This window comes from Balaenoptera physalus (genome assembly GCF_965194825.1).
Source record: "Balaenoptera physalus genome assembly, chromosome: 16".
Taxonomy (NCBI): domain Eukaryota; kingdom Metazoa; phylum Chordata; class Mammalia; order Artiodactyla; family Balaenopteridae; genus Balaenoptera; species Balaenoptera physalus.
Genome location: NC_138898.1, coordinates 26,144,590 through 26,170,230, shown reverse-complemented (window position 1 = coordinate 26,170,230; position 25,641 = coordinate 26,144,590). Strand labels below are relative to the sequence as shown.

At 46.0% G+C, this 25,641-nt stretch overlaps 1 protein-coding gene and 1 pseudogene across 2 annotated transcripts in view; both read right to left on the bottom strand.

Annotated features, from left to right (window-relative positions):
• The window catches only part of LOC309646191 (small ribosomal subunit protein eS24 pseudogene), a 143,199-nt pseudogene that overhangs the window by 30,929 nt on the left and 86,629 nt on the right, over positions 1-25,641 (bottom strand). The gene's annotated exons all lie outside the window — the stretch shown is intronic.
• SUN5 (Sad1 and UNC84 domain containing 5) lies at positions 510-24,089 on the bottom strand (the record flags this gene model as incomplete). The annotated part of the gene is given in 15 exon segments (XM_082432089.1): positions 510-3,978; positions 5,054-5,140; positions 5,657-5,824; positions 6,420-6,535; positions 7,479-7,557; positions 13,841-13,949; positions 14,541-14,575; positions 15,865-15,914; positions 19,717-19,778; positions 20,686-20,752; positions 21,751-21,819; positions 21,950-21,970; positions 21,973-22,039; positions 22,043-22,074; positions 24,053-24,089. Coding segments are annotated over 15 exon segments (1,131 nt in total). The 3' UTR covers positions 510-3,846.

Genomic DNA, 25,641 nt, shown 5'->3' with positions numbered 1-25,641 from the left:
CAGCCCTACCTGGCCGGGCGTCCAGGGATTAGCGGGATTAGTGAAAATCCTGGGGCTTGAGCTAGGCTTACAGGAGGTGACACTCCGGGTACCACGGAGCGGGGCGGTTTGGTGCTCTGTACCTCTGGTTCTGTCACTGCAGAGCCGACTCCCACCCTGGCCGGCTGCCCACTCCTCTGCTCCGGTCCAGTGGGTGGGCCGGGTGGCGGGCGGGCAGCCAGCCTTGTGCATTATGGGACTGGCATGCGGTAGCGGGGAGAGAGGCCCAGGGGCAAACTTTGTTCTCCTGCAGGATGCTGCCCCAGAGATGAGCCCCTTCTGGCCGGAGCAGCCCCCTGCTGTGGGCCTTGGGTGACACTGGGTCCCTCTGGGGGCCTGTCTTCTTGTCTGTACAGCAGGGCTGTTCAAGGACACCGTGGATTGCAATGCCCAAGCCAGGGCCTATTGACCTTCAAGGGCAGGGGCTGTGAGGCATGTAGGGGATGCGTCTGGGGCAGGTAAAGGGGGAACCCATAGTGAATAAGGCAGAGGGCTGAGCCACATGCAGTGGGGGCTCCTGGTGAAGAACAGGACCCCCCGTGGATGGAGCACCCCCGCTGTGCCCTTCCCTGCAGTCTGTGTGATGGCTCGGTGTCCTGGGGTGGGCGGGGCTGTCAGGCTGCTCCCCAGGGCGCAGCAGGGACAGACCCAGCAATCCTGCTGTCCCTCACACTTCCACAGTTGGTCCACCCAAACCGACTGGAATCTAAAATGACGGTGAGAAGGGTTGGATGGGCGAGCAAGCATTTCGGGCCTGGAAGGGTCTGGGTTGATGTCATAGCTCCACCATGACGCATTGTGACTTTAAGAAGTCACTCCACCTCTCTGTGCCGCAGTCACATGTCTGTGCACTGTTCCCAAGCTACAGATGAAAGATGGACTGTTTAATAAAGGTACTGTATTGTGGCCTCTGGTAGCAATTTAGCTAAAATTAAACTAGATCCCTACCTCACACCAAGCACAAAAATAAATTCCAGATGCATTAAAGAGCTTTCACATATCTAAATCTTGTGTGTGTGCACTAAAGAGCATATATCTATATATCTATAGTGTGTAGGTATGTGCATACATTATATGTAAATTATAAAATTAGTAGAAGAAAGTATATGAATATATTTTTGTAATCTTGGAACTGGGCAGGACCTTCCTGACAATACATACAACTTAGAAGCTATAAAAGAAAAGACTGATTTACCTTTGGACATAAAATTTTCAAAAAAAATTAACAAAAGACACTTTAAACAAAGTTAAAAGACAAATGACTAGAAGGAAACATGTAGGACAGCTGGAGGAGTGAGATTGGGAGAGGCATTTGGGGGAGGAAGTAGGGTATCTCTGGGTTCACTTTTCACCAAACTTCAGTATGGTGTGTTAATAACATTCTTGTTAATAACAAGGACGGTTCTCATAAAAACTATGGAAATAATGCCAAGTTGGATATGCATGGCTCCCAGGTCCACTGGTTGCTGGGAGGGGGCAGGGAGTGGCAGGAGGATGAGGTGACCCCTTGAAGCCACCCTGACCATGGAGACCATTAGAGGCAGGCCCTGGGGCCGGGTGCTGGAGGGTTCCCAGGGGCTGGTGAGGAGGCTGCCTGATGGCCAGAGGGGCGGGTTCTGCAGCAGGACAAGGGCCTGTCCGGAGTGCTCTCCCAGGAGATGGTGTATTTCCGATTTATCCGCCCTTCTAATGTGCAGCTGAACCCTTGCCAGCCTCTCCACCTGCCTCCCCCTGCCTGTATGGAGTCCCTCCCTTGCAGCTTCCATCCCTGTGCCCTTTGCGGCTTGAGCAACCTGCCCCCTTCTAGCATAGCGTCACCCTGTCCCTGAGTACTGGACCTCCTATCACCCGCCTGGGGCCAGAGGTTGACAGTGATCATTCACCTTGGTGATCATTTACCCATCATTTACACAGCACCTACTGTGTGCCATGCTCGGTGCTGAGACCTCCATGGGTGGAACCGTGGTAGATACTCACAGTAGATACTGGCTTTAGCACTTCTGTAAGCTCTTAAGTAAATACTAGAACAGGTGAGACTCAGCTATGACAAAGATTACGCACATAAAGAATGAGTGACTGATTGAGGGAACAGAAACAAAAAAATATTTACATCTGCATTTCTAATCGTATACAGTGATGACATGGAACATGCTATCAGAATTTATAGAGTTTTCTTACAGTGTTTCCAAAGTTTCCCAGAGTTTCTCCTTTACAGGATTTCAGATATTTTATTATTTTTTTTCAATTTTTAAAATTGTGGTAAAATACATGTAACATAAAGCTTATCATCTTAACCTTTTTAAAGTGTACAGTTCAATGGTATTAAATACATTCATAATATTGTGCAACCATCACCACCATCCATCTTCATAGTTCTTTCCATTTTGTAAAACTGAAATTCTGTACCCATTAAACACTAACTCCCCATTCTCCCCTCCCCCAGCCACTGGCAATCTGTCTACTTTCTGTCTCTAGGAATTTGACTACTCTAAGTATCTTATATAAGTGGAATCATACTGTATTTGTCTTTTTGTGACTGGCTTATTTTATTTAGCATAATGTCCTCAAGGCTCATCCAAGTCATGGCATGTTGTGGAATTTCCTTCCTTTTTAAGACTGAATAATATTCCGTTATATGTATAGACCACATTTTGTTTATCCATTCATCTGTTGATGAACACTTGGGTTGCTTCCAGCTGTTGTGAATAATGCTACTATGAACATGGGTGTACAAATATCTCTTTGAGACCCTGCTTTCAGTTCTTTCGGGTAAATATCCAGAAGCAGGATTGCTGGGTCATGTGGTGATTCTATTTTTAATTTTTCTGTGAACTGCCTTACTGTTTTCCACAGTGGCTGTACATACCTTCCCACTAATAGTGCACAAGGGTTCCAGTTTCTCTACATCCTCATCCACGCACTGTTTCTGGTTTGTTTTTTTGTTTTTGTTTTTAAATTTATTTTTATTTATTTATTTATTTATTTATTTATTTTTGGCTGTGTTGGGTCTTCGTTTCTGTGGGAGGGCTTTCTCTAGTTGCGGCAAGCGGGGGCCACTCTTCATCGCGGTGCACGGGCCTCTCACTATCGCGGCCTCTCTTGTTGGGAGCACAGGCTCCAGACGCGCAGGCTCAGTAGTTGTGGCTCATGGGCCCATTTGCTCCGTGGCATGTGGGATCTTCCCAGACCAGGGCTCAAACCCGTGTCCCCTGCATTGGCAGGCAGACTCTCAACCACTGCGCCACCAGGGAAGCCCTGTTTTTTTTTTTGATGATAGCCATCCTAATGGGTGTGAAGTGGTATCTCATTGTAGTTTTGATTTGCGTTTCCGTAATGATCAGTGATGCCGAAACACTCTGTGATGCAAGGGTGGGATTTCTCATCTCCCACATCATCTGATACAACAGCCATAATTCTGTCCCCATTGTACAGATGGAGAGACTGAGAGGGCTGGGTCTTGCCCAAGGTCACACTCGGGTCAGGGGCAGAGCTTGACTTGAAGCCAGGAAGCTGAGTCAGGTACGGGCATCAGACTGCCTGGGGTTGAATCCTAGTGCTGCCATTTGCTGGCTGTGACTTCTGGCAAGTCATTTTTTTTTTGCTTGGAGACTTCATTGTCCCCATCTGTGAAATGGGGCCTCATGGGGCTGTTGTGAGGGTGCCTGGGTACCCAGCACGTGACTGATAATTGCTAGCTGAGCTTCAGACATCAAACCCTAGCCCACCCTCACTTTTCGGGGCCAAAAGACACTCAGACTTGGGCAGGGGCATGAAGAATAAACTTTAATCTCTCTCGGGGTGGGGCCTCTAGTTAGGCTGCTCTCTGGGTGGAGTCACAGAGCCGTGCACACGCACTCGGTATAGGCAGGTGAAGCGTGGGTTCCCCCAGTTGCTCAATATCTTCACCTTGACTGCTCCAAAAGTCCTGGGAGGGTGGTTCTAGAGAAGAGTCACAGACAGGGGGCAGCTCGCCATAGGCCCCCACCCGGCCTGTCCAGATGAGTGTTTGGGAGAGGAAGGGAACCTTCCATTTCCTCAGGTGGGGAAACTGAGGCTCAGAGAGCAGAATGTCCCAAAGCCACACAGTAAGTTGCTACTCAGGGGCTGGGATGGAAGGGGATGAGGCCAGAGGACAGATAGACTGTGATGAGGAAGGCGTCCCAGCACAGCACATACGTGCTCCGGGACCCTGGGCAAACCACGCCCTCTCTGGGCTTCAGTTCCCCGTCTGTAAGAGGGAGGGGTAATATCTGCTTCTCAGGGTTGCCGTAAGCATGAAATGAGATCTTGGGGCCAGATGGCTTACTGGCACCTGACACACAGTAGGTGCTCTGTAAGTGCTTCCCCCTTCCCTTTTTGCACCCTCCCCAGAGGGGGTGGAGCCCAGTGTAAAAGGGGGCCTTGGCCTGTGAGATCTCACTGGATGGTCTCAACCTCCCAGGGAAAACTACACCAGGGGAAACTGAGGCCCAGAGAGAAAGGGAATGGCCTGAGATCACACAGAACTTTTGGTTGGGTCAGGATTTGGGTCAGGGTCAGCCTGATTCCCAAGCCTAGACATTCCACTGAGTCTCAGGGCCATTCCAGCAGCCACCCTCTGGTCCTGCTTCTGTCCCCAACTCCCTCCCCTCCAGGCCTCAGCTTCCCCACCTGTGGTTGGACCAGGTGCTGATCATGTGGCCTCCCAGTATGGAGACACTAAGTTTGAGGCCAGCAACCCTGGCCTGATGGGCCCCACCTGCTCAACACCTGCTGTCCCTGGAAGGAAACACAGCGGGAGGGATCCTGGACAGGTCAGGGAAATGGAAGCGAATAGGTCTCCTCAGGGTCCTACTCTAGGCCCTGGGCAGTAGCTCTATCACTCTGGGCCTCAGTTTCCTCATCTGTCAATGGGTTAGTGACAACTGTGCACTGCCTCGGGCTGCTGGGAGATGAAGTGGGGTCCCCTGGGTAAAGCCCTGCACAGGGCTGTGTGTTCATTAGGCGTTCAACATGGGCAGCTTTTCTCGGGTACCTGGAGCTGGAACATCTGAATGGTGTTTTCGGGCTGAAACTGGAACGCCCCCAGGAACACCTCCTCCTTTGGGGAAACTTCCATGCCCTGGAGAGTCAGAACCAAGAAGAAAGTGTCAGGCACAGGTAGGACCTCTAGAAGGTGCTGCCTTCTCCCAGCCGAGACTTGCACACCTCCCAGGATGGGGAGCTCCCTACCTCTTTGGGCACTGTTCCATTGCAGCACAGAGTAATGAATAGGAAAGAGCACTGGACTGGGAGTCAGAAGGTTAGGGGTCCACTCCTAACTCTGCCATTGACTTGTAGGGTTTGATGCTTCCCTGCCCTTTCTCTGAATCTCCAGTTTTCTTATCCGTAAAATGGGGGCTTAATGGTCTCTGAAGACTAAATTGGCTCTGAAAAGCTTGGGTTGAAATAAAGTACTGTTTACCCCCTTTCCTTGAAGGCTGTGATCTGACCCCGACCCTGGCCATTCCCAGCCTTATGTCCAGCCCCTGCAGGCTGTGGGAATTGTGCAGACAGTTTATCACAGCGCCTGGAATACTGCCATTATGAGCTGTCCCCTCCCTCAGGTAAGCATCGCTCCCGGCCAGGGCGTGCTCACGTAGATGACGAAGTCCTTGGGGGCAGCATCCAGGCTGCCTGACAGTGAGATGGTCTTGGGGATGTGCTGCAGTGTCAGGTTGGACAGGTAGACCTTCTGGGCCAGTTGGATGGTCACCTGGCCTCTGTCACCCGAGAAGGCCCAGCAGTTGCCAGGCGTCACGTTGGGCTAGAAGTGGCAGATGCAATGAGGGCTTTGCTGGGTGGGTGGCTGGGTGAGAGCAGGTCTCTCATCCCACCCTGGCTCGCCTAGACCTCCGCGGCCCTCCTGGATGAGCCAGATCCTTCCTGTCTACAAAGCTTGGCTCGAGTACCACCAACACCAGGAAGTTTCCCTGACCGTAGGCAGCAAGGATAAGCCTTCCCCTCAGCCCAGCGCAGCGAGGGCAGGGGCCTTCTCGGGGCCCTGAGGGTTCCCTGCCCCTCAAGACTTGAGGGCTGGGGGAGGGGCCCCTTCCAGTGCCAAAGCAGGCTGTCCTTGCCCCTGTGCCTGTCTCCTACTCCTGCCTAGCCCCCCCAGGGGTCCCTGCTGTCTGCACTTGCCTCTTGCCCTTGCCCCCTGACTTCTCCCCAGAGCGCCCCCCCCTTGCCCCATCAGTTGCCCCCTTTCTCTGCCTCTGCACCCTGCTCTCCTGTTCTTACCCCTACCCCTGCCCCAGGCCCCCACCCCCTGCACTCTCACTCCAACCTCTGCCTTCAGTTCCTGCCCCCAGGCCTCTGACCACACCCCTGCCACTCTCCCCAAGTCCTGCCATTCCTCCTGCCTCAAGGATCACGTCCGGGGGCTGCGCATAGTTCCACAGCCGGATCCAGTTCCAGTAAGAGCGAGCCTTGTCGTGGTTGTATGTGGCTGACGTTTGCTCGTAGTCGATGGAGGCCCCTGTATGGGAGGTGATGGTGCAGGGTTGGGGCGGGGAGGGGTGTCTCAGCTGAGCAGCCCTGGCTTCTGCCTGGTGGAGGGGAGACTCACTATGTGCCGGGGGAGCACTTTGGAAGAGTCACTGGTCCTCTCTGGACTTTAGTGTTCTCCTCTGGGAAATGGGAGTAATCATAGTAACAATAATAGTAGTAATGATAGCATCCATTTCATAGGGTTGTCGTGAGGTTACAAGGAGTTAATACACCAAACTGTTTTTACAGCAGCGCCTGGTGCAAAGTAAGGTGCTTGCTCACTTACGTCAGCCTAGTTACTATAACCTAGTAATTATTGCTATGGCCATTATTATACCCATTTCACAGAGGAAGAAACTCCGGGCCTGAGAGGTTAGACTGATGCCTTCTGACCCTACATCTCCTTGGGCCTGGGGGTGCCTGGGTGAGCTGGTACTGTCTGCACGGGGCAGCCCGCCCTGCCGGCCCACCTCCCCGCCTTCCACGCAGCCCCTCGCAGGGGCACCTTTCATGTCGGTTCCCTCAGTCTGGAACGCTTTTCCCTCCTCACCAGGTCTCAACCCAATGTCCTCCTTCCCACCCGTCTACTGTAGCCACTGGCCTTATTTTTCCAAGGCATGATTCCCAACTGTAATTGGGCCCGTGGTCATCTCCCCAGCCAGGCAGGGACAGATCTGCTGACCCCTGGGTTTGGAGGATGATGGGTAGGGGAGGGGTGGGGAAGGGCCTCCCCACCCCACCTCAGCTGCCATGGGAGAAAACGGAAAACTGTAGCAAGGAGACCAGCTGGGAGGCAGAGGTTAGCTCTGAGGACAGATTTCCCAGCAGCAGAGTGTGCCCCAGACCAGAACTGAAATCTACCCTCTGAAGGGTTTCTGAGGAAACTGGACGTGGGCCGATTGGTGGGGCAAGGTGGGGGAGGAGGCACTCACCTATCGACTTCAGGGCAAAGTCCGGTTTTTCAATGTAATCTCCTTGGATCATCTTCATTATTTTCTGGGCCATTTTTTGCTGAGAAGGCAGAAAACCCAAGCTGTGCACTGGTGCGTTCTTACAGATCATGGTCCACAGGCATGTTCACACCAGGTGATGTGTGCCTTCAGGACCCCTCTTGTCCCTACCTGCTTGTCCCTGCCTGTTCCATGCACAGGGCTGCCCGGTGCTATGCTGTGAGGAAGCCCAGGGCCACCCCTATCCCACCCATGGGGTTACTTAGTATTTTCACACCCACTGTGATGGGATATTACACACGCAGGACCAGGAGTCTCAGTGAAGTTAAGGGCAGGGGACCTGGAGTCAGACAGACCTTTCCTGCTAAGGGCCCTTGGGCTATTTACCACCCCCTGAGTCTCGATTTTCTTGTCTGTAAGATGGGATGATAATCGCGTCCACCTCCTACTTTTGCAAGGATTAGAGCTGAGACTCATAAAGCCGCTACTATATGCCAGGACTGTCTTCGGCTTCACATATGGTCACTCTTATGCCCTCACAGCAGTCCTAGGAGGTATGTACTATTATCATCCCCATTTTAAGGAGGAGAATCCTGAGGCACAAAAGGGTGACTTGTCCAGGGTCACACAGCTGTTAAGAGGCAGACCCGGGAACTTTGGTTCCCGAGTTCAGGCTCTTAACCACTATGCTCTGTTGCCAGAGAAAGACTGCAAAGCATTTAGCACACTTGGTGCTCAATAATCACTGGCTATTGTTTTGTTAGACTCTTCACAGCTGTGGCAGATTGTATTTTCTAAAAATGGATGCAAAAATGTCTCCCATTCCCCGCTCTTCCTTCAGTGTGGCTTTGACACCCTTCTCATGGAGACGCGGGACTTCAGTTCCCTCCCCATTGGTCTGGATGGGCCTGTGACTATGGCAGGAGTGATGCTGTACGACTTGTGGGCTCAGTCCTAAAAGGTGAACCGCCTGCTTCTTTGGGGACGCTCACTCTTGAAAGCCAGTTGCCGTGTTGTGAGGAAGCCCGTGCCATACGAAGGGACCACCTATGGGTGCTTTAGTCAACAGCCCTGAGTTCCCAGCCGACAGCCAGCATCAACCTCCAGACAAGTGAATAAAGATTCCTCCAGATGATTCCAGACCCAGCTATTGGGTCACCCCTAGCCTTCAAGTCTTCCCAGCTGAGGCCGCAGACATCATGAAGCAGTGACAAACCATCCCCGCTGTGTCCTGTCTGAGTTCCTGACCCACAGAATCTCTGAACATAATAAAATGGTAGTTTTGCACCACTCCGTTTTAGGATGGTTTGTCATGCAGCAGCGGTAGGATAATAGCTAGAGTGTTACAGGGCAGTGATTATTACTCTATTTCATTGATGTGGAAACTGAGGCACAGAGAGGTAAGAGCTGAGCTCCAAAAGGTAAGAAAAGATATTGCTCATAAAAAGCTATTGCATCTATAAAATAAGAATAGGAAAATAAGAATAGGAAAAGAAGCACCGAGAGAACAAAGAGAAAACCGTTACGAATTCAGAATATATTAGCAGAAATGAAAAACTCAGTAGAAGTTTTGGTAGATAAAGCTGACAATGTTTTCTCAATTGTAGAGCAAAAAGATAAAGAGAGGAAAATGGGGTGAAAAGAAAAACTTCCCAGAGGATTAGTTTAGGAGTTTGACATCCACATAATAAGGAGTTTCAAAAATGAGAATAGAGCAACCAGGGCCAGGGGGAAATCATCAATTTAATCACATGATTAAAGAACATTTCTTTTTTTTTTTAATTGAAGTATAGTTGATTTACATTGTTATGTTAGAGTCTGGTGTATAGCAAAATGATTCAGTTATACACATCTATATGTTTTTCAAATTCTTTTCTATTATAGGAAAAAATGTTGAATATAGTTCCCTGTGCTATACAGTAGGATCTTGTTGTTTATCTATTTCATATATAATAGTGTGTATATGTTAATCCTAAACTCCCCCTCTAATTTATCCCTCCCCCCTTTCCCCTTTGGAAAGCATAAGTTTGTTTTCTATGTCTGTAAGTCTGTTTCTGTTTTGCAAATAAGTCCATTTTTATCATATTTTCAATTCCACATATAAGTGATATCATATGATATTTGTCTTTCTTAAAGAACATTTCTTAGGACTAAAGAACACATGTTTCCAAATTAAAAGGGTTCCAAGTATGGCCAGCCCATAGGCACATTATTATGACATTTCAGATATAAGGTAAGATGTGGGGCTTCTAGGTAAGATGTAGTAAGTTACAGAGAACCAATGGTCCCACTAAAAACAACTAGAAAAAGCCAGATAGTTTACTAAATCATATTTTAAAATCATCACTGAGCTATGAAAGAAACAGGAACAGAGGGACTAAAATTCTAGAGAGGGGACAACCACTCTAAAATGTGCTGACATTCTTAAAAAAAATCCCTGGGGCATTTGATGATTCTGGGCATGGGGAGGATCTGAGTTTAGGTCAGACAAGGGGCTGCTACTGGTAAAAGAGAAAGTAACAAAATTTTTAACAGTTACATACAGTGGGTGAGACAAAATTGGAGATTTGAGGAGCCTTGACCATGACCAGTTTCCTCCATTAGATGCTAACTGAACCCCAAGACTATGTAAGAATCTAAAGGGCTACTTTGAAAGCTTCTGAAAGGCAGAATAAAACTTCCTGGTCACACAAGCCTTAGTAAACCAAGTTTCTCTGAGGAAGGGGACCCCAAAACAAAACAAGCAAGAGGTTAAAGCCTTAGAACAGTGATTCTCCTTATTATGTGCCAGAATCACTGAAGGACTTGTTGAAACATAGATAGTTGGTTCCCATCATCAAAGTATATGATTTGGTAGGTCTGGGTGGGGCCCATTAATTTGAAATTTCTAACATTTTTCCAGTTAATGCGGATGCTGCTGGAATAGGGGCCTCACTGTGAGAACTCCTGCCCTAGAAGAAATGCTACATCAATACTGAGCGGCTACAGCTGTGCTTACCTGAGGGCACTAAACCAATTATGGGTACAATTAGAGGCTGAGAATCCTAGCTTGACCCCGGCAGAGAAGGCCACCAATGGGGTCAGAGATTTTTGTATCCAAAATTGGAAACTCAAAGCCCAGAAATAAATCCACACACCTGTGGTCAATTAATCTTCGACAAAGAAGGCGAGAATATACTGATACAATGGAGAAAAGACAGTCTCTTCAGCAAGTGGTGTTGGGAAAGCTGGACAGCTACATGAAATCAATGAAGTTAGAACACACCCTCTCATCATACACAAAAATAAACTCAAAATGGCTAAAAGACTTAAATATAAGACATGACACCATAAAACTCTTAGAAGAGAACATAGGCAAAACATTCTCTGACATAAATCGTACCAATCATTTTTCTTAGGTCAGTCTCCCAAGGCAATAAAAATAAAAGCAAAAATAAACAAATGGAACCTAATCAAACTTATGAGCTTCCGTACAGCAAAGGAAACCATACACAAAATGAAAAGACAACCTACAGACTGGGAGAAAATATTTGCAAATGATGTGACCAACAAGGGCTCAATTTCCAAGGTATACAAACAGCTCATACAACTCAATAATAAAAAACCAAACAGCCCAATCAAAAATGGGCAGAAGACCTAAGTAGACATTTCTCCAATGAAGACATACAGGTGGCCAACAGGCACATGGAAAGATGCTCAACATTGTTAATTATTAGAGAAATGCAAATCAAAACAACGAGGGACTACCTCACACCAGCCAGAATGACCATCATTAAAAATTCTACAAATAACAAATGCTGGAGAGGGTGTGGAGAAAAGGGAACCCTCTTACACTGTTGGTGGGAATGTAAATTGGTCCAGCTACTATGGAAAACAGTATGGAGTTTCCTCAAAAAGCTAAAAATAGAGTTGCCATATGATCCTGCAATCCCAATCCTGGACATATATCCAAACAAAACTATAATTCGAAAAGATACATGCACCCAATATTCACTGAAGCACTATTTACAATAGCCAAGACATGGAAACAACCTAAATTGCCATCAACAGATGAATAGATAAAGAAGATGTGGTGTATATATATATAAAATGGAATACGACTCAGCCATAAAAATGAATGAAATAATGCCATTTGTGGCAACATGGATGGACCTAGAGTTGATCATACTAAGTGAAGTATGTCAGAAAGAGAAGGACAAATACTATATGATATCACTTATATGTGTAATCTAAAATATGACACGAATGAACTTATTTACAAAACAGAAACAGACTCACAGACATAGAGAACAGACTTGTGGTTGCCACAGGGGAGGGGAGGTGGGGGAGGGATGGACTGAGAGTTTGGGACCAGCAGATGCAAACCATTATATATAGAATGGATAAACAACAAGGTTCTACTGTATAGCACAGGGAACTATAGTCGATATCCTGTGATAAACCATAATGGAGAAGTATGAAAAAGAATGTATATATATGTATAACTGAATCACTTTGCTGTATAGCAGAAATTAACACAACATTGAAAATCAACTATATTTCAATAAAATAAATTTTAAAAAATTGGAAACTCAAGAGACCTCAAACACATGGCAGTCTTTCCCATCAAGACATTTGCCAGGACTTCCCTGGTGGTGCAGTGGTTAAGAATCTGTTTGCCAATGCAGGGGACATGGGTTCGATCCTTGGTCCGGAAGATCCCATGTGCCATGGAGCAACTAAGCCCGTGCGCCACAACTACTGAGCCTGCACTCTAGAGCCCACGAGCCACAACTACTGAGCCCGCCCTCCACAACTACTGAAGCCTGCAAGCCTAGAGCCCGAGCTTCGCAACAAGAGAAGCCACCACAATGAGAAGCCCGCACACCGCAACGAAGACCCAACAGAGCCAAAAAAAAAAAAAAAAAAGACATTTACCAATTTTTGAAACTGCACTGGCAGGAGGCTAGAGGGTTAAACTGAAAACCTCTGACTAAGTCCTATAAAAATTGCAATCCAGCAGGGAGATCAGCTCGGTGCTTTGTGACCACCTAGAGGGGTGGGATAGGGAGGGTGGGAGGGAGGGAGATGCAAGAGGGAAGAGATATGGGAACATATGTATATGTATAACTGATTCACTTTGTTATAAAGCAGAAACTAACACACCATTGTAAAGCAATTATACTCCAATAAAGATGTTAAAAAAAAAAAATTGCAGTCCAGGTCTGAACCAGTTCAATGCATGTTTACATAGAAGTGATCAGTATACTTCATCTTCCTTACAAAGAAAAGGGGGAACTCTCCCTGTTTGAAATTATAATTATCTGGAGCATCTAGTTCTTTTGTAAACAATGTCCAGAAAACACTAAAAAATTACCAGACATGAAAAGGCAAGGCCATAAGATTGATACTCCAAAGAAAAAATGGAAAACAAGAGGAGACCATAGATGATCCAGATATTAGATTTAGCAGACAAGGATTTAAAAATAATTGTGACTAGTATGTTAAATAAAATAAAGGAAAAGACGGACAGCATAGATGAAATGATGGAGAATTTCACCATAGAATTAAAATCTATGAAAAAGAATCAAATGTATATTCTAGAACTAAACTATGCAATATATGAAATTAAGAACTTAATGGAAAGGTTTAAGAGTAGATTGGACAGAACAGACTACAGGATTATTAGTGAACCTGAAGAAATATGAAGAAGAAGTATCAAAACTTAAGCACATAGAGAAAAAGAATGAAAAAACAAGCAAACCAGGTAATAATATAGGAGTTATGTGGAAAGCACTCTAAAGTTTAGCATAGATGTAATTGGAGTCCCAGGAGAGGAGATAGATAATGGGGTAGAAACAATATTTTAAGAAATAATAGCTAAGAATTTTCCTAAACTATTGAAAAAAAATCAACCCAGAGAATCAATAATTTCAGCAATCCCCCAAGCAGATTAAATATAGAACACTGGAGGTAAAAATAATATCCTACAAACTCTCAGGAATGAAAAGAGATCACACTCAAAGGACGAATAATAAGAGTGACATTAAACTTCTCTAAAGCAACGGTATAAAATAGAACACAATAGTGGACGTCTTTCAAAATCCTCAGGGGAAAATTTCCTATCTAGGATTCTATTCCCAGCCAAACTATCAATCAAGTGTAAGGGTAGAGTAAAGGTGTTTTCAAACATGCAAGTTCTTAAAAAATTAATATACCTCTTATTTTGCTCTTTCCCAGGAAATTATTGTGGGATATGCTCCACCAAAACTTGGGATATGCTCCACCAAAACTTGGGATATGAGGAATGGGGCATCAAACAAAGAGAGGTCAGGTGTTTGTGGGCAGAATGGCCAGCATCTCACCTCATCTGACATGGCTTCCATCTTCTGGAGCTTGGCAATGAGCTGATTCAAGTTACCTCGGAGGTCCTGGATTTCCCCAGCATGATGTCGCACCTTCTCTTGGTACATCCTTATAAGGAAGGAGTGAGAATATGGACTGACCAATTTGTGATGCTGCTACTATTACCCTCAGCTTCTACCTTTGCCAGTCAGCCCACAAAGAACTAGCTTCATATTTTTCCACTCTCATGGGCCCATCCCTGAACCTACCCAGAAAGTTCTTATCTGTAAGATATTACTCATGCTCTTCCTTCTGCTTGGACTGTCCAACTATCCTTAAACCCAGCTCATTGCTTCTAAATATTTGAGTATTTTGTCTGCATTTAAGGATGCTGCCACCAGGTGGTATCTTGTTGGTTAAAATTTCTTATTTGCTGAGCACTAATTATGGGCCAGGAACTATTCAAGACAGTTTACACCTTCTTTAATACACATAATTACCTAGAACAAGGTGGATGTTATACCTCACTCATAAATGGGGAATCAAAGGCCCAGAGATGTGAAGTGACTTGCATAAGTTTAGCCAGGTAGGAAGTATGGAAGCTGGGATTTAAATCCAGGTTTTCTGGCAGAGCCCACTTTCTTAGCCAATACATCTCAGGTCCTGGCTATAGCTCTGGTTTTTAGGTGATAATAAGACTATTTAGCAGGTTCTTCTTACCTCAAGCTCTGCAGTGGACTATTTATGCTGTCATCCTGGTGGGGTGTTGAGGAAAGCAAGGGATCTTCTTCAGATGGCCTAATCTGGGCCAAATAGAGTTTCATCCATCCATCCTCCCGCAACCATAAATCCATCCACTCATCCACTTTCCTATTTATTCTTCCACCCACCGGCCCACCCATCCACCTGCCATCCATTCAAAATCCAATTTACCCTTCTTTTTATTCATCCATCCACGTACACTTCCATCCACCCTTTCCCATCCATCTGCTCCTCCATTTATCCAATCTTTCTCATCCATCTACCCTCCTATCCATCTGCCTTACCTTATCCATTGACTTTCTCATCAATCCATGCATGCATGCATCCCTCTGCCTTCCCATCTATCTACCATCCCACTCAACTATCCATTCATCCATCCATCCATTTACTCACCCTATCCCATCTGCCCTCCCATCCATCCACTCTCTCATCCATACACTCTTCCATTCATCCATCCATTTTTCCCCTTATCCATTTCCCCCATCCCTACCTCCATTACTTCCATCCCCCATCCATTCACATTCCCATCTGGCCGTCTAGACATCCAGCATTGATCGTGTCCACCTTGTGCCTAGCATTGAGGTGGACATCGCTGGAATGAATCAGACCTGGCTCTGCCTTCAAGGGCTCCCAACACAGTTGGGGAAATAGTTATGATTACAAAAAATTGCATTTATGTTTACAGAAAATTGTGGGAGAGGGGAATGTGACTACCTCTGCTTAGGTGTTCCTGGAGGAGGTGCCATTTTAGCTGGATCTTGAAGCATATATATGATGAAGTTCATGAGGGGAGAAGAGGAGAGGGAAGGACAGGCCCATCAGATCCCCTTTCTATCTAGGGCTCTTTGCTGTCCTTAGACAGGGAGCTCTGGCCATTGATTTCCTCCTCCTTCTTCTCCAGGAACCACAAAGCAAATGGTCTCATCTCAATTAAGCAGAAGAACAAACTGCCTTGAGTAGAGAGAGAAATGTGTTCCCCGGCCTCACTGTCCCACTCTAGGTGGGGGCCTTGATAAAGAAGAGATGGGTCACTTCTGGGAATGAGTGACAGGAGAGGCATCCTGGAGGAGGAACTATGCATCTGGTCCCCAAAAGTCACATTTTGGCAGGGGAAATGGGTTCCAGGTGGGTGGCATGGCAAAGGCAGAGATTTGGAGCTGGAATGAGTCAGGAACTGAGTAGGGTCCAGATGTGGTAAGAGTGAAAGGAGCTTATGAAGGTGACATTGACTGGCTGGGGTGAGGCCAGTCAGTGGTGGGGCCTGAAGAGAGCACACACTCACCTGCCAGATTTCCACTTTGGACGGCAAGTGCATAGAAAACACCCAGAATCCTGTGGGGATGGGGGAATGAGAATGAGCCATTTAAGATGAAAGGTTAAGAGCTCTGGAGTGAAGCCATCTGGATTCAAATCCCAGCCTTACTAGCACTTGGGAGAAGTTACTTAATCTCTCTACACTTCAGTTTCCTCCTCTGTAAAATGGGAATAGCAGTAATATCCACTTCATGATTGAATGATATCATATATGCAAAGTGTCTCACATAAACCAAATAATGTCTCCTCTCCCTCTCCTGTCTCAATCTTACTGAGGATAATTGGCAAAGAGAAGAAAAGGGGGTGTGGTCTCCCCTGCATTTTATGATCTCTGTGCTGCCTGAAATCTCATTATTCAAGCCATTATTAAAAGCTTGTAAAACTCATTGGTTGTTCATGATAAAACACTCAACAAACCAGGAATAGAATGGAACTTCCTCAGTCTGAAAAAGGCCATTTATGAAAACCCACAGTTAACATCATACTTAATGGTGAAAGACTGGAGGTCTGCTCTTGCCGTTTTTCTTTCTTTCCCTTTCTTTCTTTCCCTTTCTTTCTTTCTTTCTTTCTTCTTTCTTTCTTTCTTTCTTTCTTTCTTTCTTTCTTTCTTTCTTTCTTTCTTTCTTTCTTTCTTTCTTTCTTTCTCTCTTTCTTCCTCCCTTCCTCCCTTCCTCCCTCCCTCCCTCCCTCCCTCCCTCCCTCCCTTCCTTCCTTCCTTCCTTCCTTCCTTCCTTCCTTCCTTCCTTCCTTCCTTCCTTCCTTCCTTCCTCCCTTTCTTTTGACAGTACCGTGCAGCTTGTGGGATCTTAGTTCCCAGACCAGGGATTGAACCCGGGCCCTGGCAGTGAAACCAACGAGTCCTAACCACTGGACCACCAGGGAATTCCCTGTTCTTGCCATTTCTATTTAACACTATCCTGGAGATTATAGCCAGGTCAATTAGTCAAGAAAAAGAAATAAAAGGCAGATGACATGATGTTGCATATAGAGATCCTAAAGTATACAAGACTGGGTGTCTTGCCCAGTGTCAGCAGTAACACATGAATTTGGCAAGGTTGCAGGATACAAGATCAGTACACAAAAATCAATTGTACAGTTGATCCTTGACAACAAGGGGTTGAACTGTGGAGTTCACTTACACACAGATTTTTTTCAATAAATATACCATCGGCTCTCCATGTTGGGGTGTTTCACATCTGCAGATTCAACCAACTGCTGATCTAACTTTCCATCTGCTGTTGGTCAAATCTGGTGATGCAAAACCTGCAAGTAAGGAGGGCTGACTGTATTCATTGTACCACATGATTTTATATAAGGGATTTGAGCATCTGCAGACTTTGGTATATACAGGGGTTCCTGGAACCAGTCTCCCTGAGGATACTGTATTTCTAAACACTAGCAATGAACAATCTGAAAATGACATTAAGAAAACAATTCCATTTATAAACAGAATGTCAAAGAATAAAATACTTAGGAATAAATTTAACAAAAGAAGTACAAAATTTGCACTCTGAAAACTACAAAACATTGAAAGAATTAAAGGAGGCATAGAGTTATTCATCAATAATGGAAAGACAGCCCAATGTTCGTGGATTGGAAGACTTAACATTGTTCAGGTGACACTACTCCCCAGATTCATGTGTGGATCAATGCAATCCCTATCAAAATCCCAATGACCTCTTTTGTAGAAATGGAAAAGTAGATCCTAAAATTCATATTGTAATGTAAGGGACCCATAATAGCCAAAACAATCTTAAAAAGAACAAAGTTAGAGGACTTGCACTTCTACATTTCAAAACTTACTGTAAAGCAACCAATCCAGGGTAGTACTAGCAAACAGATAGACATATATGTCAATTGCATAGACTTGAGAGTACAGGAATAAACTCTCATATTTATGGTCAATTGATTTTCAGTAAGGGTACCAGACAATTTAATGGGGAAAAGAATAGTCTTTTCAATAAATGGTGCTGGAACAACTGTATATCTACATTCAAAAGAATAAGGTTGGACCCTTACCTCACACCATATACAAAAATTAACTAAAAAATGAACCATGGACCTCAATGTAAGGGCTAAAACTATAAAAATTTTAGAAGAAAACATGGGAGTAAATCCTCATCACTTTGGGCTAGGCAATGGTTTCTTAGATATGACACCAAAAGCAAATATCACAAAAGAACACACAGATAAATTGGACTTAATCAAAATTTACAATTGGCCTTAATCAAAGGACTTTATCAAGAAAGACAACCCACAGAATAAGAGAAAATATTTGCAAATCATATATCTGATAAGGGACTTGTATCCTGACTATATAAGGAATTTTTAGAACTCAATAATAAAAAGTCAAATAATCCAATTTAAAAATGGGCAAAGATCTGAATAGACCTTTCTCCAAAGATGATATACAAATGGCCAATAAGCACAAGGAAAGATGCTTAACATCATTAGTCATTAGGGACATGAAATAAAAACCATAATGAGATATCACTTCACATGACCTAGGATGGCTGATAAAAGACAGACAATAATGATTGGAAGGGAGATCAGCTCAGTGCTTTGTGTCCACTTAGAGGAATGGGATAGAGAGGGTGGGAGGGAGACGCAAGAGGGAGGAGATATGGGGATGTATGTATATGTACTGCTGATTCACTTTGTTATACAGCAGAAACTAACACGCCATTGTAAAGCAATTATACTCCAATAAAGATGTTAAAAAAAAACTAATGATTGGAACCCTCACACATTGCTGGCGGGAATGAAAATGGTGCAGCCATTTGGAAAAGAAGTTTGGCAATTCCTCAGATAGTTAGAGTAATCCAGCAATTCTACACCTAGGTATATACCCAATAAAATTGAAAACACGTGTCCATGCAAAAATATTACAGGAACGTTCATAGCAACTTTATTAATAACAGCCAAAAAGTAGAAACAACCCTAATATCTATCAGTTGATGGATGGATAAACAAAATGTGGCTTACCCATACAATGGATTTTCAGCCATAAAAAGGAATGAAATGTTTATGTATGCTACAAAATGGATGAACTTTGAAAACACTGTAAGTGAAAGGAACCAAAAGACAACATATTGTATGATTCTATTTATATGAAATGTCCAGAATAGGCAAATCCATAGAGTCAGAAAATAGATTAGTGGTTGCCTAGGTCGAAGGGGAGGGGACATGGGGAATGACTGCCAGGGACTGGGAAGTTTCTTTCGGGGGCAGTGAAAATACTGGAATTTATTAGTAGTGATGGGTGCACTACTTTGTGAATATACTAAAAACTGCTGTATTATACATTTAAAAATGGGGTGATTTATGGTATGTCAAGTATGCCTTAATAAAGCTATTTAAAAGAATTTTATCTGTTGGGTTATGTTGCCTAGGAATTTCTAATTTCCTAGGAAATGCTCCCCCGGCTCCAAACCCCGTGGTGCCCTTAAGTGGAAGGAGGAGATTCCTTTGCTTGAAAAAGCAAAGCTGTGATGCGGAGGTGGTGGTGGTGTCTGGTAGGAAGTCATAGAGACCCAGAGAGACAGAGAGAGAGAGAGAAATAATTATCATAACATGGTCTGGGGAGAGCTTTACAATTTTCATAGTTTTTCTTAGCTTTCAAAAAATTTTTAGTCATTGTTTCATTTAATCTTCCGAGCAACACTGATTAGACAGATGAGGAAACTGAGGCTCCTAGAGGGGCAGTGTCTGACCCAGTGTCACATAGTCAGTGCCAGAGCCCTCACTCTTTCCCTTCCCAGGATGGGCAAGAGCCCAGGGATACCTCCACCTGGGATGGGGCAGGGCTCTGGACACGCACCCAAAACACAGAGAATCAGAACACCTGTCTTTTCCATGAGCTTGTGGAGGAACAGCTTGCATCTGGAAGACAGAGAAGCAGTGGTCAAGGCGAGGTAGGGCTTTGCACAGCCTAGTAAGTCTTAGCCTGGCTCTTGCCCCGTTCCCACCCCAAGAGACAGGTTCCTTCCTGGGCAATGACACTCTCTCCCTAATGCTGGCCGTATTCTGTGGCTCCACAGCATTTCCGAGGAAAGAAAGCTCTTACCTCAGTATCTGGGGCCATCAGAGATCAACTCACAGTGGTCACCCATGTCCTTCTCACTCCCTCTCTTCATCTATATACTGTTTGTCCCCTCCCTTCTTCTCTCCCGGGAAATGCACCCTTCAGGGTTTCGTTCAAATGTCCCCTCTGCCTACAACCTCCAGAGTCAACACTCCCAGCTTGGCACTGTTTTTGGTGTCTGCCTGCCCCACCCAACTGGGAGCTCATGAGTGACGGAGGCCAGGTTGGGCCCAGAGCAGGCATTAAGGAAGCGTTTAGAATATAAACTTTAAATGAATGAATGAGGTGGAAAACTCTTGCAGGAATTTAGAGGCATTTGCATGGGCAGGGAACAGAAAGGGAAAGAATGGGACAGGCGTTGCAGGCAGGAAGAACAGCCTGTACAAAAGTATGGAGGTGGGAAGAGGAACAGTGGGTCCAGGGAGTGAGAATCCTAGCCTTGCTGGCCCAATGGATCCACAGCAGAAAGCAGGATAAGAGGAGCTTGGAAAGAAAGGGTGGGACAAGATTTCAGAGGGCTACAGGCTGAGGTGCTGGAGCGATGGGGAGCCACATTGGGGTCTGGGGTGAGGCGATCCGATAAAAACCAGGTTCCAGGTTTGAGATAGCTTATCTGAGGGGAGGTCCAAACCAGTGATGGGGTTGCCATGGTCACCAGTGCACAGTTCCAGTCCCCATAACCCTCCCCTCACCTGCCCTGCTCACCTGCAGGTGTTGAACAGAACCTGGTGGGCCTGAGTCCTCAGGAAGCAAGCCAGGCAGGTGATCCAGGCTGTGGAGAAGACAGGAAAGCAGTGAGTAGCTGCACCCTCATTCTTATCCTGCAACAACTCACAGGGGCGAGACCCTGTTGTTTGGAGACTCTCTCAATTTGCTATTCGAGCCCAGGACAGTCCTTTGCTCTACTTATGGGTAAGCATCAGCTTGGAGTGAGTACTGGAACTATAGTAAACCCACTATCAACCGGCGGTTAATAAACACTTAAAAGTGACTCAGGCACATGAAAAGTCTGAGATGTCCTTGCTAATGTCCATTCCCAGACACTGAGAGCTTCTCAGTAGAAGAGTCCTTGTCTGGTTCATCCCCGGGTGCCTAGCATTGCCCCGCATTGGGGAGCTAGGCAAAAAGTAGGGGTTCAGGATGGATGAATAGGTGGAAGGATGCATGGATAAATGGAAGAATGGGTAAGAGAATGGCTTGGAAGGTAGATGAATAGGAAGATGAATAAGAGGATGGGAGAATGAGAGGGGCGTTAGAAGGATGGATGGGTTGATGACTGGATGGATGTGAATATTAACAAATAAAGGTATGGGTGAATTGATGGCTGACTCAGTGAATGGATTGGAGGGATGGATGAACTAATGGGATACATGGATATTCCAAAAGGTGGATATGTGAACAGATGGTTGGGTAAATGACTGAGTGGATGAACAGTGGAAGTGTGGCTGGATGAACATAGAAGACTGATCTTTAGGGTGTGGTCAGAACCATGTCCTTGAAGTGAGGGTGAGTTGCATCGAACCATTCCCATGACCTGAGGGACCAGCCTGGTGGCAGAGTAGAAGAGGGCTGGCAGTTAGCTTCTCCTCCAAACAGCAAGTCTCTCTCCTAGTCCCTCTCTCCAACCGCCAAAGAGATCCTCGCTGGAATGACACCCCTGACACCTCTGTAGGGAAGACCTCCAGAGCTCAACCTGCGGCCCGACTTGAGGCTGGGCCCTCTTCCCAGGCCCATGTTTATGGCCAAGGCAGCTCTTCAGTGTATACGTACACATACATCCCAGCATGCACTGGGTCAGACCTGAGGCAATGATGTGGATAGGCAACAGGAAGGCGTCACCTGCAGAGAGCACAGGGCTGTCATGTCACTGCCAGCCTCTGGGACATGGTGCCTGCAGACACCAGGAGAGCATCCCTGCCCCCTGCCCTGCCCTGCCCCTTGCTGGGTGACCCTGGGTTGTCCATTTGACATCTTTGAGCCTCAGCCCCTCACTGCCCACAAAGACCCTGGGATCCCCTCTCCCCTCCCTTCTCACTCGTGTTTGACAAAGGCTCCTCTGTCATCCTGCAGATGTTCCGGCCTCGTTGGATGATCCTGGCAACAACAAGATTCACAATTGCATTTTACAACTTACAAGGAGCATGGTGTCCCCATTTTCCAGATGGAGAAACTGAATTGCAGAAAAGTTTGTTCAAGGCCACAGGACCGCGAATCAGGGAGAGACCCAGGTCTGGCTGACCCCCGATGCAGGTCTCTTTAGAGGAAAGGACTCAGTTTGCTGTGGCAGTCTTCCAAAAGCCACTCCCTCCTCTTACTGGCAGAAGGCTGATATTGGTCCTTTGTCCCCTTCTCCCCCGAGTGATTTAGATGGTCCTGATTGGTCTCAGCCTGTTGTATTCTCAGTCCCCTTGCTGTTGGCACAAGGATGGGGAAGTCTGCAGGGGTGAGGTGTGGGGGTGGATACAGGGGTCTGGGACTTGGAGGAAAAGTTTTCTCATTGCTAAGCTGAGACCTACAGGATGCAATACCCACTCTCCTTCCACCCTATATGGCCATGCTTCTGTGTGACCCCTGGGACAGTGGTAGCCATCTTGTGACCATGAGAGGAGGCCAAAAGGGAGAGCAAAAAGATGGCAGGAGGGACTTCCCTGGTGGCGCAGTGGTTAAGAATCCGCCTGCTAATGCAAGAGACATGAGTTCGAGCCCTGGTCCGGAAAGATCCCACGTGCCATGGAGCAACTAAGCCCGTGCGCCACAACTACTGAGCCTGCACTCTAGAGCCCGCGGAGCCACAACTACTGAGCCCACGGGCCGCAACTACTGAAGCCTGCGCGCCTAGAGCTTGTGCTCCACAACAAGAGAAGCCACAGCAATGAGAAGCCCGGGCACCGCAACAAAGAGTAGCCTCCACTCACCGCAACTAGAGAAAGCCCGCGCGAAGCAAAGAAGACCCAACGCAGCCAAAAATAAATAAATAAATAAATAAATAAATAAACTTAAAAAAATAAAGATGGCAGGAACCTGCGTCTTGGCTGGCACTGCAGAGCCTCAGAATTAATGTTCTCTGGAGCCACCCATATCTTGGGACCTTTGAATATGTGAGATAAATTTTCTTTATTCCTTTAAAATTTTTTTAATTGAAATATAGTTGCACAATATTGTATAAGTTACAGGTGTACAATGCAGTGATTCACAATTTTTAAAGGTTATAGTCCATTTATAGTTATTGTAAAATATTAGCTATATTCCCTGTGTTGTACGTTTTTCTTTCTTTTCTTTTTTTAAAATTTTTATTGGAGTGTAGTTGCTTTACAATGTTGTGTTAGTTTCTACTGTACAGCAAAGTGAATCAGCTATACGTATACATATTTTCTTTATTTCTTAAGGTAATGCTCTCCAAACATCATTTTTTATTATACTCCCAATGTTGTTTATATATATATATATCTATACATATATCTATATATATATATATAGATATCTACAAGTGTGCTGATATATTATTTGTCCTTTCAAATGTACAAGCTTTATTTATACCTTCCTGAGGAATATAAATTAAAAGAGGATGAGCTAAAGGAAAATACATACTGAAGTTCTAATAATTTTTCCCCTTACCCCAGTGAACTGTTTTGTATACCCTCTTGGGATATACACCTGTTCTGGGGGCCCAGAGGAAGGCATCATTTTGAGTTGGAATTTCCATCACCTGCAGCCAGAGGTCTCCTACAGATAAAGATGGCAGAGATGTGTGTTTTCTCATTTACTATCTGTGTCCCTCACGTGAGCTCCACAGGGGCAGGGAGCACACCCATCTGGTGCAACACCGTGCTCCCAGCACTCTGCCCAGTGCCTGGCACACAGCAGGTGCTCAGTAAACACGTGCTGAAAGGATAACTGCTCCACCACTTCCTGGCTGGGAGACTTTAGGAAAGCCACCATCCAATCTCTCTGACCTCAGGTGCTGCATCTGTAGGCGCAGCTGGTAATGCCTGCTGGCTTCCAAGAAAAGGCTGAGGGGCAGCATTTTGTAAACTGTCAAGGGCTGGGCAGAGGGAGGGGATGCTGTCCTCACCTCCTGGGTCTGACCTCCCTGGGGACGTGGACCACATTTTCGGGTGGGTCACACGAGTCCCCAGGGTTCCTTGAGGACCGGGGCATCGATGTCCTTCTCTAGGACAGGGAATTGGTGGCAGGGCTCTCTGGGAGTCGGTGAGGAGGAAGTGGCCACTTCTGCTGCCACCTCCTAGCGTTCCCTGGAAGGTGCCATGTGGAATCTTCCCTGGGTCAAGGGGAGCTGTTGGCACTGTGACCTCACAGAGCAGGTGGGGATGGTCAGCCCAGTCTCTAGCTTGGCTCTGGAACTTCCCCTTGGAGGAACCCATTCTGACCAACTTTCCACTTTAAAGATGGAGAAATTGAGGTCTCAAGAAAGGAAGGGCCATGCCAGGGACTCAGGGGCTGGACAGGGGAGAGACCTGGTATGCCAATATCCAGGCCATGCTTTTTCTTGCTCCCAGGCCCCTTTCTGCCCCAAGCTTCCTACATTCTTAGGCTGTACACGAATTTATTCTGTAATGCCGAGCTTCTCCCTGGTGTTTTGTATTTTACATAATACAAGACGATGTTTATGTGTTGTCTTAATAAAGTTCTACTTTTTACTGGTGAAAAAAAAAGCATACAGAAGGGGAATGTCTGGCTGTGGTTTTTCGGTCAGTCCTGCCTGTGAAGAGCCTATTTGGATTGTGGAGCTAAAAATGAATTCACTTCTGCCCCCCTGGTGGCAGTTGCTCAAATTGCAGGCTAAGTACCTGTGGTAAATAGAGTAACTGTCCTCCAAAGAGGCTCACATACCAAAACCTGAACATGTAAATATTTTAGGTTACGTAAGGGGAACTGAAGCTTGCGGATGAGATTAAGGTTGCTAATCAGCTAACCTTGACATGGGAGAATATCCTAGATTATCCAGGTGGGCCCAGGGTAATGATAGGGGTCCTTATAAGTGTAAGAGGGAGGCAGAAGAGGAGAGAGATGATAGCATAAGGAGCCTAACTTGCTGGTTCTGAAGATGGAGGAAGGAACCATGAGCCAAGAAATGAAGGCCAGGAAGTGGATTCTCTTCTAGAGTTTCTAGAAAGGAACAAAGCCCTGCCAATACCTTGATTTTAGCCCAGGGAGACCCATTTTGGACTTCTGACATCCAAAACTGTTAAGGTAATAAATTTGTGTTTTAAGTCACTAAGTTTGTGGTAATTTGTTATAGCAGCAATAGGAAACTAAGACAGTGCCCTGAAGAATATTTGGTGAAGGGGAAATCCTGAAATGCTGCCACTGTCATTGTTACAAGGGCCTTTCATTGGTGCATTCATTTATTCATCGAACAAGTATTTATTAGGCACCTGCTATTTGTTAAGCACAGGGGTGAGCAGAAGCAGCTCCTATTCTCGGGGTGGAGGGTAAAGTGGCTGCAGAATAGCCTGCACATAGCGGGTGCTCATGGAACAGTGCTTGTCATTGATGGTTGGGAGGAGGGGCTGGTGAGAATCCCTCTCCTTTGTTCCTACTGGCTGTCACCCAACGTCCCCTGGTGCTTGAAATGTGGAGGAAGAGGAAGTGTTCATGCCGAGAGCAAACACTGAGAGTGGCTTTGGTCAATATTTGTGC